Source organism: Neopsephotus bourkii, unplaced genomic scaffold, assembly GCF_033783945.1.
Source record: "Neopsephotus bourkii isolate Nb327-2 ecotype Australia unplaced genomic scaffold, CSIRO-AGI_Nbou_v1 NB_53, whole genome shotgun sequence".
Taxonomy (NCBI): Eukaryota; Metazoa; Chordata; class Aves; order Psittaciformes; family Psittacidae; genus Neopsephotus; species Neopsephotus bourkii.
Genome location: NW_026900570.1, coordinates 12,047,061 through 12,062,912, shown reverse-complemented (window position 1 = coordinate 12,062,912; position 15,852 = coordinate 12,047,061). Strand labels below are relative to the sequence as shown.

At 40.3% G+C, this 15,852-nt stretch overlaps 1 protein-coding gene across 16 annotated transcripts in view; it reads right to left on the bottom strand.

Annotated features, from left to right (window-relative positions):
• Window positions 1–139: 139 nt before the first annotated feature.
• Window positions 140–15,852, bottom strand: part of ABI1 (abl interactor 1) — a 78,532-nt gene continuing 62,819 nt past the window's right edge. For 3 of the 16 annotated variants that reach the window (XM_061351155.1, XM_061351162.1, XM_061351282.1), the window contains 7 exons: window positions 15,196–15,336; window positions 13,102–13,202; window positions 11,886–11,966; window positions 10,086–10,262; window positions 7,111–7,197; window positions 2,722–2,907; window positions 140–1,030 (listed from right to left, as the gene is read on the bottom strand). In XM_061351155.1, the coding sequence (XP_061207139.1) occupies window positions 855–1,030; window positions 2,722–2,907; window positions 7,111–7,197; window positions 10,086–10,262; window positions 11,886–11,966; window positions 13,102–13,202; window positions 15,196–15,336 (949 nt within the window). In that variant the 3' untranslated portion in view covers window positions 140–854. The remainder of the gene's footprint in view (window positions 1,031–2,721; window positions 2,908–7,110; window positions 7,198–10,085; window positions 10,263–11,885; window positions 11,967–13,101; window positions 13,203–15,195; window positions 15,337–15,852) is intronic. The other 13 variants (XM_061351179.1, XM_061351197.1, XM_061351206.1 and 10 more) reach the window with 10 other exon arrangements.

Here is a 15,852-nt window from a genome sequence, read left to right as displayed (position 1 = left end):
TTTGCCCTCTGTCAGTGATAAAGTCACATTACAAACACCGCTTTTTAGTACATTGCCTGGGATAACACAGCTGTGATTTTGCTACGTTAGCATTCCAAACTTCTTTGCCAAGTCAACCAACAAAGTACTGGACAAGACCTTTGGTTCACTTATATATTTATGAATGGAAAAAGTCATAATGTAAATTTACTCATTAAAAAAACTTGGGTACAAATTACACATACATAAGACCACCCATTTTTTGATTCACATGGACACCTTAGACCCAAACAACTCATTGAAATAGACTTTAGTGAAATACTCCAGGTAAAGATTACAACAATTGGAAGCATCTTGGATTTTTAAAAAAGTATATTTCAATACATAAGTTTGTATGCATGCTTTAAACAAATACAGTTCAAGAATGAGCAAAGAGTCTAAACAAAAAGTAATATGACCAGCACTAACATTAAACTTCTCATCCAGATTTTAATATGTTAGTCTAACGTAGTGTTAGTTATCATGCTGTACTGAAAAATGTAATGGCACAATCTGATCATGGTTCATTAAATATTATACCCTACTTCCCCAGAATATTTAGGCTGGTCATAAAATTAACAATGCATAAGTAAATAAGTATAACCAGTTATAGACAGTTGCTTGTTTTACAAATTGCCATCAGGTAAGACATACTGTCTCCAGACACTCTGAGAGACGGACATTCAATCATACCATTAAAACAAACAGTATGGCCTGAAGAAATGGGCACATTTTTATTTGGAAGTATATTAAGACAATTCTGTTAGCTTTAGTTACCCTTGTAAATAATCATGGTATGACTGAATACAAGACCCAACCTGGAAAAGCAAAGGATTTTAATCGGCATAGTGCATGATTGATTCAACGTAATTCCCAGGAAACAAGCCAGTTACTCGATTGCAAACTCCTTCATACCAGCCGTCGTCATTCTTCTTTATCACATAAATGATTGCACCCTCCATAAATGACAGCTCATCGTCTTTGTCCTTTGTATAGTCATATATAGCAACAACTGTGGATTGAACAGGGACACATTTAGTATTTTATTCATACCACCGGCATTAAAGAACAATTGTACTTCAAGGAAATGTTACAAGTTTGCTATCCTGGGATCTTCCATAACCAGTTCATATGCTCTCCCTCTTGTAGTTTATGTCCAGAAGATAAAATTTCACTTTTCTCACAATATTAGCTACCAGTAAGAAGCAGGTGGTCACTATACTTAAAAGCTGAACTAGTGACAGAGAGGTACACTTGACTGCGACTCAGTAAAGTGAAGTGTACAGACAGTTAAAAGCCGAACTATGATATAACTGGCTCCATGAGTGTGGCAGCATTTCTGGTCAGATTACCTCAAAAGCATATAGATCCCTGGACAGAGATCTCTTGATGAGAGAAAGCCTAAAGAAAACCCCAAATTAAATAAATAATTCTGTAGAAATGGACCAACAGAAAAAAATTCTGCACTATGGGCCCTGCAGCTCTATAGCATGTACTTCAGCACATCCTCCTGTGAACAGATGCTGAACACCACTGTACAGAAATAGATGCTCTTTGTGACAGAGCTCCTCTGTGGGAAGAGGTTTTGGTGTTACTTTTCAAAGAGCTGCAATGAGTTGCAAGTACTAAAGTTACTGCAGGAAAAAGCAGGAGTGAATTTACAGCAGCAACAACTATTTTTCAGTACCCACTTCATGAACGTATTACTCTTCCCAACCTCCAACTCACTGTGTGCAATTAACAAAGATCTCCCTAAGTCACCACCAATACGACTGTAATTAAAGACTACCACTGTGAATACACAAACTTTGGACATCACAGTTACCCTTCCAAACAGTTAACATGGCTTTATGCAATTGGTCGGTTTCATGAATTTTAAGAGTCTACTATACATACATACACATATGCTCAGAAATCTGATGTGTTAATGCCTAGCAAATAATGATGTATCAGTTACTGTCATCCCATGGGTACTTGTTGCATGCAGTCCAGCTAGGAGCACAGATGGAACATGGCAGTTCTGCTGGGACAGAACAGGGTGTCAGGCACCATGCCCCATCTCACAGGCACTACCATACCAGCCAGACCATGGGAAAGCTGGCAGCCTTGCTGTTGAAAAAATGGTGGTTGTCAGAACACAGACAACTCTACAGGCAGGAAATTGGCATCTCAATTATTCATGGGAAGAGACATTTACTATATGAGTTCATACCTAAGTAGAGTTTATAATCTGCTGATCCAGAGTCAGTAGGAAGTCTCCAAGGAAGCCTCACTGCATCTTACAGTTGGGAAGTCTAATGATGTACTACTATAGCTACCTAGTTTGATGGGATAAACACAGCTCAGACTTCCTGGCCTTTCTACAGCACCATTTCTAGATGATTGCCATCAGTCCTGAGATAGCTACAGACACAGTCCAGCAGCTCAGCAAAGATGAAAGCCATCCCATTTACATCTGGCTCCTCATAATGACAGATTTCTTTTTTAATCCATTCTAGAATGCTTGAAGGTATTTTATAATGCTTCCAGAGAAGGATTATATTTTATCACATTAGGTGTAGCCACAGACAAGCAAAAGAATGATCTGAGTTCTGACTTAGCAGGGATAATGATTGTTTTCAGACCCAAGCAAAGCCCTCTGTTCCCTTCAGATACCATTATCTCCTTATACTGCAGTTAACAGAACTGGAACACCTCTCTTACCTTTCTCTATATAGTTTTTAGGTGCCCAGGCAGGATCTCCATCTGCATAGGGATCGCTGTACTGCACGACAGCGGCCTCCTCATCCTCATAATCCACAGGAGGTGGGGGTGGAGGAGGAGGAGAGTCATCAAACATCGGCATCTCATCGGGAGGCGGTGGGGGGGGAGGAGTCGGGCTATCAGCAACTAGAAACATTTGGATTAGTTTTTTCCTTCAAACCAGAACAGTGTGGAAATGCAAACAAACCTGAGGCTGTATACTGTAAATAAACAGGGGAGGGGGGGACAACACACAGCATGCACTACAACACCATGCACCGATTAGAAACAGAGGCTTTGTATTAACAGCTATGACACACAACTACATTATTATTAGAGGTCAAATCTATGTATAAATGCTACCAAAGTCAAAGCACATGCTGCAGGGCATAAGCTGAACACCAGCAGAGAGGAAAGCTTCCTGCCCCGACACCCATGCGCTATGGGGCTAGCTGCAGCGGTTAGCTATGGGAGGACTCCGAGTGGCACCCTCTGAGCCAGGCAGCAACAGGCCTCTGGGCTGGACCAGCAGCTTGATTATTTTTTACCAAATCCTTCATCTACAACAGTCAACTCAGTTTATTCCTGAACACTGTTTCCTTGGATTCCTTCTCTCTCAAAGTAGCATTAAGGTGACAAAAAGATCCAGTGTGCATCATAAAAGAAGGGAAGAGAGACTAGTGTTTTAACATTTAACCAGGTAAGAGAAAGCCAAGTAATCCTTCTGCAGAAGAAAAGCTTTGTACAGATCCTTATCTTGCAGCCTAGCTTGTGTCCATAATGCGCACATATGTGCACATATCCAGGATTCAATTAATAAATGGAAAAACTACAACAGGCAGCTGCTGCTCTTGGGGGGAAAAGTGCTGAAGGAATTAGTGTATAATCCAAAATGTCAAATCCCTGCCCTGAGATTCTCCAATCAGCACAATCACAGGTTGCTTCAGGAAAAGGAAAAAGAGAAAGGCATTATGGCACAAAACACTCCTAAAATCAGTTCATTAAATTAGGTTTTGGTCACATTCACAGCAGCTGGCAGCAAAAGAGATGCAAGACATCACGTCACTTGTCCTATTCCTTAGGAATTGTGGTCCACTAAACATGGACCTAGGTGTAGGTACTATGGAGCCAGAAGTTACTGAAAGGAAGCTATTGTCACTATACTCAACTATTAGCAATACAGATTTAATTATAAGAGATTTTGGAGTCTGCACGTTGAAAACAGGCTAAAAACCACTGTTCTGGAAATGGTTTGACTCAAAGGAGCCATCAGGCTGTGCACATGCTCCAGAAGGTGTAGCTCCAGCACATACCACTGATTTTGAGAAGAAAGCCAAGCTGCAGGGCAAGAACAATACGGAGAGAAGCTTTAGCTACTGCTAGTTACAATGGCACTGTAGATTAGCAATCAGGCTTCTGCTTGCTTTAATGCTCTTTACTTTCACCTGGCCAGCACTCCATCAAAGACTAACCTTTGCTCTTCAGCCATCTGACAAGGGGCTTGAGCATAACTCCCATGTCCTAACTGGGTCAGACTAGCTGCACTGGTATAGGGGAAGCCAATTCTCCAGCTGCAAGGGAGCTGAAGCCAGCAGGAGGTGCTGGGTCAGAGGCTGCCTCAGCCCTGGCACCCAGCCTTCTCTCTGCCCCTTAACAAGCTAGTGCTATTCTTCACCCTGAAGCCCAACTGCTCTTCAGCTTGACCAGCTGAGCTGTGTATCTCACAGCTCTCTCCATCAGTAAGACTGGATGCCACTCTATTAGCGATTCCTCTCCCATACAGAAGCCCATTTATATCATTTGGAGACAAACTAAAAGTCTATAGCTGAGTGAATGCTACATCTTGACTGTGTTACTGAACAGCACTTACAGGCAGGCTTCATTAATCCACCACAGACACATGACAACGCTGTTTATGAATATATGGAGTTTGTGCAGTAGTTTCAGCACATCTTTCACAAAATTTATTTCTCTCCTTAACTTCTGTCTGCAGCCAGGAAAAAACTCAGTACTGAAACAACAATCATGTGAGATTCTTGAGAAATCCTTAAGAAATGCAAAAAGTTGTATTTATTCAACAATGAAGCTGGTTATTTGAAAAGAGGGCAGGAAATGCAAGTGTGAAAGCATCAACACGTACCCTAACTGAGATGCAGTGCAGAAACTGCATGCTTTACAGGAAACATTTGAAACAGTTCAACTTAACATTTAAACAAGGGGAGAAAATGGAACAAAACATTAGACAACTGCCACCCCAAGGAAGCTTTCCCCCACCTTGGATTTTAATCTAAAATATTCCTAGTTCTGAACTTAGAACAGGCAGGCTGTAGAACAGCACTACTCTTCCTAAGGGAGGAAAAGAAAAAAAGCATACAGAAAATCACACTAAATAAGAAAGGGTAAAAGGACCAGTATTTATACAGCTCCAAATCAAGACATCTTCTCCTGTGTGTATTCACATCCCTGTTCCCTAAATGGGGACCAACAGACTCCTTTTGAAAGCCCTGGGTGCGACAGTACAGCAATTCACATCTCATCATTTGTCCCTGGGCACTGGACACACCGTAAATAAATCCTCACTGAGGGAGATACCCCCAGTCTGGGCACAGGGCGCAGGAAAAAAGAACAGGCGCTGCATAGTTTCTAAGCTCTCTGTCCTTACCCTCTGAAAGAAGTCCACCACAGAGCAGAGGATGCTGCTTTTCCAACCCACAGACCGTCACGATAAGAAGACAAGCCTACCCACGTGTCTCCCTAGCTCCACTCCTCCGGAGACTCCTTGCAGAAGATGAGGCAGATGAAAGTCTAGCGCACAATGCCAAAACTCGACAACAGCCTCCACAGCCAGTCCTGCCGAGTGTGTGCGCAGACTGCCTGCCACACGCACCCTGCCTCCAAAATGAGGCGGCAGCAGCAGCTCAAACCCATACTCGTTATGTAACTGTCAAACCCAAGGCACTGTTAAAGGGGAAAAAACAAACCCTAAATGAACTGTTCCTAAAGACCAGATTTCAAGCTTCAGCTGTTTCTGCTGCAATCTTGTTCACGAGTCAGCTTGCATTTTGTTGTTGCACACACAGACAAGACTGTCCCTTTCACCTGTGCTCTCCCCAGGGCTGTGTCATTTCCAGGAACTGGATATGTTCCATACTTGGAACAATTCAGAAGCAGACGTCAATTTTGTCGAGTTTACCTGCAAGTGAAGACATGCAGCAACTTCCACCTTCAGTAGGTTTACCTGTATGCTCTGAATTTTGGAAAGGTTCATCAGCACAACTTTGTAACATACTTACTCTACATCGACGTGATTCTTATGATTTACCTAGCACAACACCAAAATACCTTATTTTCAAATGAGAACCAGAGAGATGCCTCCTGTATCTAGGGTATCCTCAGAATATGACCACTTAAAAGCTCTAATGGGAAGCTGAACAGCAGCACTTGTGAGATCTACGGGGTCACTAAAGATAAGCTAGATCTATATAGCTATAGTAGCTATAGTACATCGTAGCCCCTGAGATCCTAGCAACTTCTCTATGGCTCCCAAACACAGAGACATTTTGTGTTTACTTCCTGCCTTATCTACACTGCATTCACTCTGTTGTTTACAGAACTGCATCTACTCCTACAGCAAAGATATCACCAGACCAAGGAACACAGCTTTATACCTGCATTAGCATTTGGGACAGTAATGGTAAAAGCAGAGTTACCAGAATATAACACCTTGCAGCACAGATCATGGGCAGGAAGCAAATCTCTCACAAACCTAACAAGCAGAGCTATGCTGCAAGAAGCTCAAAAGGGAAATCTGTCTAGAGAACAGAAAGAAATGAAGAAAGGCTGCTGAGAGGAGATATACCTTACAAGCTCCTTTATAATGGCATCAGGTCATAAAAGCACACATTTGCAATTGACTATACAGCTTCCTGAAAACTACTACAGTATTAGAATCAATGGTTACACAGGACATATTCTGACAGTCTACATAAGCCTTTCTAATAACAACTAATCAATTATCCCTGGTGAAAGCGCCTCAGGCAGGATGATTCAACATGAAATTAATACTTTTAATTAACATACATTTCTATATTCACACCAAGCATATGCCATGGATTTCACACTATTTCTGTAACAAATTTGCAGTTCAGAACTTAAATGGGTCAGTAATAATCATGCACGTGTTATAAAATATTGAAGAGTGTGCCCTTCAGCTCCAATAGCGTATTGACACTAGAATGCAAGATGGTATTAGCTTCTGGAAAAGGAAATAAAGAGTCTGACTTGCCAGCCATGCATGCTAGAGGAAAGAGTAGGCTCTACCCTTTAACAGCTCAGCTTGTCCAAACTTACTGTTTTCCTGCACCCTGGCCACGAAGCCTGTGAGAGGTATCTGTGGAGTCAATTGAGGCATAGGGGGAGGGGGTGGAGCAATAGAAACTGGTAGCAACACACACACGATATTGGGGCAAGTCAAACAGACAAAGGAAAAAAAAAAAGGAAACAAATAAAAGCAGCCGTCAGTAACGAGGACCACAAAACAAAGTATGTAAAGAACAACAAGAACACACACACAAGAACCTCCTTCAAGCTAGTGCTTCCAACAGGGCTGAATTCCTGGCTCGCCAATGGAGGATCAAAAAGCAAAGCATGCCCCTGTGCTCAGCTGAGTAAGAAGCCAAGTGCAGGCTGCGCATCTGGATGCTCACAGGGTGTGTGTGTGTGAAGGGGCTTGCTCTGCTTCACTTGGGGAGCACACAAAGCTGAGCTTTCCGTCTTGCTGCCAAATAAGCTTGACTGGTATTCAGTATTTATCCTTTCAAAGTACACTATTTGAAGTAGAGGCAATTTTCACAGGATTCTGGACTCTTCCTTGGAAATAAAAGAGGAAGATGCTACCTCCAGTGCAGCAATGAATATGAATACTTCATAGAGAGCACCTCCCGTGATTTTGTTCTGCCAGGGAAAGGGGCACTGGGTTGGCTCTACTATGTTTCTGCTTTACACAGGAAAAGGGACCTTCCTGCTCGTTGGTAGGAAAACCAGATGGATTTAGAGCATAATGTATTTATGTGTATATATATACACATATATATACTTCATGTGTACATATGATGTATATAATGCATATACTTTATGTATATAATTTATAGCTACCTTTATGTATATGATGTTTATGTATATAATGTATAACTTTATTCTAAGTCTTCTATGGTTAGAAGGCACTCAACAACCTAAGAGGCTGGCAATGACTTCAACAGCTACAACTGCCTACACTAGAACACATAGTTCCCCAGGAAGCACTTTAAAAGCTCATCTTCTCTGAAATATGTACCTATATGGTGAGTAATGAGATAAGACACATGGCACCAGTGCTCAGAGATGCTGGGCTGACAGAGGAGATGTTCAACTCTTCCCACTACAGGCAGGAAGGAGGCATGATAGCAGTAGGGCATGCCATTCAAAATATCAGCTCTGCCAGGACATCTCCCCATGAAGCAGGGGGAAGAAAAAGCAAGAAAAATAAAAACCCCAAGAAAACATCACAATGGAATTTCTCTTGCACTGAAGCAGAGAAATTCCTGTGAAGGTGGGAATTCAGCAGGGTAATATCCAGTTGGAACCAAATTTGAAAGAGGTTCTCTACTTCCAAGTAAGCAACAGTTTTAAATAAAGCCATAACTAAGATTAATGTTTGATGAATAAAAATGGAGCATTTAGTTCTTTACAAAGCCAATAATCAAATAAACTGTATGGGAGAAATGATCAATAAAAGAAGAACAAACAGGTTTCTCACAAAATTGAAGTAAACATCTAAGAAAAAGCAGAGTATATTATAACATGAGAAGTAAAGCCTTAAGGAAACATGGGACCTGGATTTAACGTCAAGACAGTAGCATTAACAAATAAAAAACCAAAACCACCAGTAACAGAAACAGAGGAAAACAGTTTAAAGTAGAAAGACACCCATCAAAATACTGTTTAAAAATGTTGACAATCAGTATTTTGATACCACCAGAAAAGCCAGATTAAGGAACAGCACCTGCATTTGAGCAAAAAATTGCTTTGGACAAATGTAAGTGTTCAGAAAAGTGGTGTGCACAGCATTTAAGACAACTATTTCCAAAAGTAAAGCCCTGTTTATTCAATAGAACACAAGTGTTCAAACAGGGGGAGCTTCAGTTGTTATGGTGAATTAATTTGGGCGAACAAGAGTGTGGAGGAAATGGAAGGCCAGTATGGATGAGAGAATAGGAGGAAAACCAGGAGTGGGGAAAAAAAGAAATAGACTTTGTGTCTGCATATAAAAATGCTTTCTGATAAATGTAATACTTAGCAACCACTGAGAAAACTCTTCGGTGTCTCAAACATTTTATTGTGCATTCTTTCCTTAAGAGTAAGTACTCAAGAGCAAACACTGGTCCAAAGTGATCTTCAGCCCAATCATCAACATTTCTTTTTAAAAGAAGTATCACTGAAGTTTAAAGAATTAGCATTCTGGCTGAAGAACACCACCAGAAACCAGTAGAGGACTACCACTCGTCTATAGTGTTTGTGGTCAAAATTCACAGAAATGGCCAAGAAGAGGTGTCCTGATAGAAACAGCTTTCTACCAACACTCAAGTATGTCCTTATTTTGCAGATCTTTCTGCATTGAACCTCATTTGCCCTGGTGGGTAGGTAGGCAGGATGCTGCTGACTCAAACCTGCCCACTTGCCCACTGCATCCATCCCTTCCCTCATCCATCCCCATCTATATTACTACTAGTGTGGAAGCACAGAGGAGGAGTCTGCTAAAAAGAGACTGAGGTTTTCTTTAACAGTCAAACTTAAAACCGAGAACAAAGGAGAAATTTGGAATCAGGAAAGGACTTAGGAAAGAGACAGAGACAGGAAGGAACTGTGTAATGGGAGAGGTTTGGTAAATGACCATTGTGCTGTGACCATACTCTCTTCCCACTAGCCCAGTAGTGGAGGGACTGTACTACAATTATATTGAGTCTCCTGCAAAAAAATCGTGGTTTTAGTTTATGTTCTCCACGCACACCTGAAATGCTAAGTATAATGTGCCTATAATTAGGTAGGCAATCATAATAATTTCTTGTCATGAGTAACAGCAAACAAGTCAGAGGGGAAAACAGTATAATTGCATATAGTGCAATCACTACACAGCTTCAGTATGGCTTTTCTTGTTTGTTTTTCCTTCTATTTTAGGAAAGAAAGCAGTAATCTGTTTGATGCTCTTCATAAACGAATTAAAATGCCATGCATGCTTGTACAATAATTTTGCTCAAAACAGTTTGTGATTTCAGAGCTCAGAAGCTTACTTGAATTTTGAGAATAAAGAGGCCCGCCATTAACATGAGGTTGAGCAGAAAATGGGGCAGTCACAGAAGGATTCCGTCTGTATCCACCAGAAGATGCTGAAGAAGTGGTAGAGTTGTGTCGTGAGATTTGCCTGGTCATTGTGCCATACTGGGAACCAGGAGCTGAACCAGGAGCAGCTGAAAAGTATTAGCCAGAGGAACCAAGGAAAAGACTTAAGCAGAGTATTACTTGGGATAGAATGCAGAAAACAGAAAAAAGCCCAGACCATGGGAAATACTTGATTACAGGTCTCCAATAATTTAAGGCCAGTACCAGGAGATTAACAGAAAACAAACATCCCTGTTACAATCAATAATGAGAAAAAAAACACACAGGACATAAACCAACATTCATATAAAAGGCATTTGAGAAATACTGAGAACTACTTTTGAGAGACTGGACTGGAAAATTGAATCAGCTTCCAACTCCTAAGCATACCTCAATAATTCTACATTCTAACATTCTTTGTTAACAAACACACAGGAAAAAAAAAATACACATTCTGCTCATTTTCCATTGTGAACCAGAACTTGTCTCCAATCTAATACAAAAAGCACTAACAAAACAGTAAAACAAATGTCATGAACTTCAGACATTTGGCACATTTATCAGTTATATTTGCTGGTTGTGCTTTTATATTGATAGAATTTGCACTAACAAATCAGAATCACCAATGCCAGCTGACAGAAAGATACGTCACTCATTCTTCAAGGACACCCATTTTTACCTTCCATATGGTTGCTGCATAAACTTCAAGGTTAATAAACCAGATTAAGTTCTCTTTTGGATTAACCTTTGACAGAAACAAATCACACCTTGCAAACTAATGAATCTCGCATGTTGAGGTCACATGGATCAAATACCATTTTTAAATGCAAAAATTGTTTTGTAGTAAAATGTTTTGTGCTTTTAGATACATATGTATCTTATATAAATACACATAAATATAGATAGAAATGCACACACACAAAGAGCATGTGACCAGAAGTTTAAAGTCCTGTAACACTATCCAAAGTCACTTCTTCAGTAAGGGAAAGTGCAAACGGTTACGTGGGTCAAAGCCTCCAAAGCTACTTTCATAACACAATCAATGAATTTTGTCATCAGCCTGTGATGGGAAAGAGTGAGGTATTTTTTCCTGCCTATTTGGAAAGTGCTACTTTTAGATCCCCTCTTAACAGCTCTATGTAATGCTTGAAACAATTTTGCAAGAAATGTTAGCTCATATCCTCAAGTTTTCCACTTGCCAGCTGCCTGCAGCATTACAGAATCAAACCCAAGCCACTGTGAGGGACACTTTTGCTTTTTAGTCACCATATGTCCACAAGATAGAAGACACAGATCACCCTACACATCAGCTACCATTTTTAAGCCAGAGAGCAACTGTTGTGGCTTAGTTTCAGCTGCAGCAGTGACATAGCAGAATACCAATATTCAGGTTGATTTTGAGTTCTTATAGATCAGACTAACTGGATCTTAGCTTTATTGGGAACAGAGATTTCCAGCAACTGATTTCAAGCCTTTTCCCCATACCTTGTGCATTTACCTTCAGAGGCTTTAACCACAGGAAATTAGTGGCGATTAGATTTGTTTAAAAAAAAACAGACAAACAAAAATTCCCAGAACTGATTTCTATACTAAAATCATGTAAACACCAGTACAGAAATAAAAAAAAACACTGTTACTAAGTCCATTAGGAGGAGGTGATTATTGATTATGCAGCATGACTGCAATCACTTCAGCACTGATACAAGTCTCACCTATCAGACTGCCCATCGGGAGAGGTGGTGGCAGTGGCGGTGCTGGCATGGGTCCAGAAGGAGGAAGAACAGAAATGTGAGCTAATAAAGTAGTTTATAAACCCAATTAGGCCGCATTATTAAAAAAGAAAAAAAATTTAAAACGAAAGTATGGGCATTTGATAGGCTTCCAAAATAACTATAAAAAATCCACTTCTGTCAACTAGTACAAACTCAGGCCCTGACCCTACAAAGTGCTCTATACCTGCAGCTCTTTATTCCCATTGATTTTTAAGGAATGCCAGGCAACAGAAAGGATGTCATGCCTGTTTTACCACTGCAGGATCAGAAACAGCTGGGAAAGGAAAGCCTATACATGCGTATGTGAAGACTTTTCATCTGAGGAACAGAAGTTTAAGAGGTGCAATAGCAAAACTCCACGTTTTCTTGTGCAAATTAGCTTACAAAATACACAGCTAGTAAACAAGTGACTGAGTTGGTTTATTACCAACAATCCTGACTGCTTATTATTGACAGATTCTACACATTCTCACCATTCATCAATCTTAAAGACAAAGGAGTATGCTTTCGATGCCAAAAAATCCTGCACAGTTCTCATTCACTGCTGTGCTTACACGCACAAGTTCTACTGCGTCAATGACCTCCACCATACAACACTGATGGAGAAGCCCGAATTCTGCTACTAGCAGCAGTGTTTTCATAGGTCATCTTCTGTGTTTTGATATACACACTTTTACTTAGTTAAAAAAACAAAACAAAACAAAACAGCAACAACAAAAAAAAACCCCAACCAAACCATGTACTGGCAGATGGTAACGTTCGCAGGCTATCTCAACAGACAAGTGAAACAGCCCATCAAACATAGCTGCTGATGCTTCTCAAGGCATCCAGAAAAGCCAAACTGTAGACAAGCATTTAAAAATCTACTTAAGCTTTAAAAGGATACCCCTCTTTCCTTCTCTCCCCTTCCCACCTTGATTATCTTGTAAAAGCATGCACTGACAAAGGTGTTTTAACCATCTGCTATTCTGTAAGTGATTCTGCAGGTACTTTTGATGAACAATTAAAACTTCAAATGTCCCTCAGAACTCATATTTCCTGACTAGCACTGTGCTTCAGGACAACTTCTACCCCACTGTATTCGCTCAAAATCCCTCTGCAAACACAAGTGAGTGGTATTACAGCCAAAAGTTAACATGGGAAGAGTCCCACATACCTGGTCCAATGGTTGGCGGTGAAGGTGTAGGCACGGCAATGGGAATGCCAATACTGCTGCTTCCACTGTTCTCTCGACTGCCACTTCCTCCACTACTACCGCTACAAAAGAAAACCGCAAGTATTAGCACAGTGTTTCCTACAAAGGCCTATCAGCAGTCACACTTCTCGTGGGAGCTCTGCTAGTCCAACTCAATTATAGACTGCTGAAAAACACCCTGTAATGTGCCTCTGTCTGTACCTACAATTGCATAATCAAGTCTGGATGCATTACACCCCTAATAAATGGAATTAGCTATGCTGATAAACATCTGATTAAGTGCTTCAAAAATAAAAAGGTAAGAACCATACCAGTTCTAGGCAATGGAGTAACAAGTGCAGGAATAGTTCAGGGGCCTTATAATAATTTAAATTAGTAAGCTGGGTCTGGAAGAATTCATGCCTAAAGTATAATTAATTATTTAATATTATTTATACTGTCAGATGAAGGAACGTTTCCTTTGCTCAGCACATAAGTTTAGACTGAGAACAGTCATGATACACCAGTTGAGGTGGGGTATGGTGTGGATAATTTTCTGTGTATTTTAACACTCTCCCTGCTCATGTACACACTTCTCATGTACGAGAAGTTTGTTCCTACAACAATCTGAAAGGTAACTGTACAGCCAGGTCACAATTTGTCTAAGTACTGTTACACGATATCCACATTAGAGGCCAGCAATACAGATTTTTACAGAATGTACTTCTAATGAAGTACTGGATAACATTACTACAAATGTCTTTGGAGGCCATAACATTTCTTTTAATTGGGGAAGCTGAAAAATAATCAAGATTCAGGTGAACCTGTCCTTACTCCTATCCAAGAGCAATCCTTAGGCCAAGACTTGAATTTGCATGGATTAAAAGGATAATAAAAACGGAACTACGTAGTCAAGATGTTTTGAAGCCAGAACACCATTTTAACTCATCCATGTTAATTAAACAGTACTCGGTAATGTCAGAATTTATTTACCATTCCTGCAAGGCTGTAAATCAGTGCTGTCAAGAGTCAAGCACAAATCATTCAAATGTATCTTAAGAAAGTAACAGTTACAAAAAATAAAACTGGTGATCTAAAATGGAAGCCAAGATAATTCTTTTAAAATTAGCGTTCCGTCTGCTGATGATCTTGATCTTGTCACCATGGTTGCAGCTGAACTTCTAACTGCAGTCTACATAAAAGACGATCTTGTGAGACAAGAGTAGAGAGCATTCACAGTAGCCAGCTAAACAGATTAACAAGATCTTTGCTACAGCCAGATTTAAAAGTTATTTCATTCTAATGCTATACTGAATTCTTGTGTCTGGCTTTTTCCCCTGCAGAAGCAGATGCTAAAAATCAGATTGCAAAAAACTGGTCTCTCTGAAGAGGCTCAGAGAAAGATTCAGCTCTGCAGTCCAAGAAAAAGATTACATGACACTGAAAACAAGAAGCAAGATATACCTGGAACACCCTTCTCACCCAAAACATACACTACTCTTTCATCAAAGCCCTTAAGCATGCAGAAACAACTGGTTGATGCCAATACCTGCTCTGTGAATAGTTTTACTTTCTACTTCTATCATGCACTGATTATGAGCATTAAGCTCTAGCCAAAAGAAAACAATTGGCTCTGACTACCTTCATCACAGTGTTTCTAATCAACAGAAATTCCCCTTTGCAATCAGTGGTCTTGAAAACAAACAAAAAAAGGCCAAGCATATTTTAGGCTAAGGCTAATAATGCATCTTTCAATCCACGAGGGCCCATCACTATCCTACCTTGCAACTGCATAAATTCTGAAGTTTTGTTTATTCTTGGGAAACAAATACCATAGAACAAAATAAAGCAATTATATAAAACAAGGCCTGTGGTTATAGAAGTTGCTCAACACAAGGCTTCTACAGTGTATGACAACACTTCTATGTCACTAGAGAAGTCAACAATAGAGTGAATAACCCACCTTTTGCCTTTCAACAAAAAGCCAACAGGCACAAAGCTTCAAAGCTTTGCTGTGACTTCAAGTAAGCATCAGTATGCCAGGCAGGAAAGAGCTACAGAGAGAAAATGCTTTACCTGTGTGTTCTTGGTCTCTGGTTCAAGGAAGCCGTCCTTCCCGGACTGTGCTGACTGCCCAGTCTGGCAGGACTTGTCATGTAATCATTGGGGACTGTTGGCGGTTTGACTGGCTCCAGGGTTTTGTACGGAGTATTTCGTCTGGTCAAGGAAAAAGAGATTTGAAGACAGAAAGATAAAAGATCAGAAGATCAAAAGGATAAATGAATGAAGTAATGAAGCCATTTGTTTTCTTAAGCTTTCATGAAAGATCACTGCACAGTGACCCACATTAAAGCATATAAAACAAATTCCAGCAGGCAGGATACACAGGTCACATTTGACTCTCTAAAGTGCTCATCCATACATGTTGGCCTACAGCACGATAAACTGGTTTAAAAAGCCTAAACTAAATTTACCACACAAAATATATTATTCGAACTACATAACACACAATAGTTACATACACATAATATTCTAGGGTTACCTTTCGGTGCACTGCACATGAAACTCTCCCACTGTAACAATCCCCCCCCGTTGGAGCTTTATTGTCTCTGTTTTGCAGCCCAAGAAAGTGAAGCCCAGAGACTTCCAAGATGACTTAGCAGACTGCATAAAGTCAGAAATACAACACAGATCTTTTGAGATCTATTTACCAGACCCATTATTGCCTTAAGA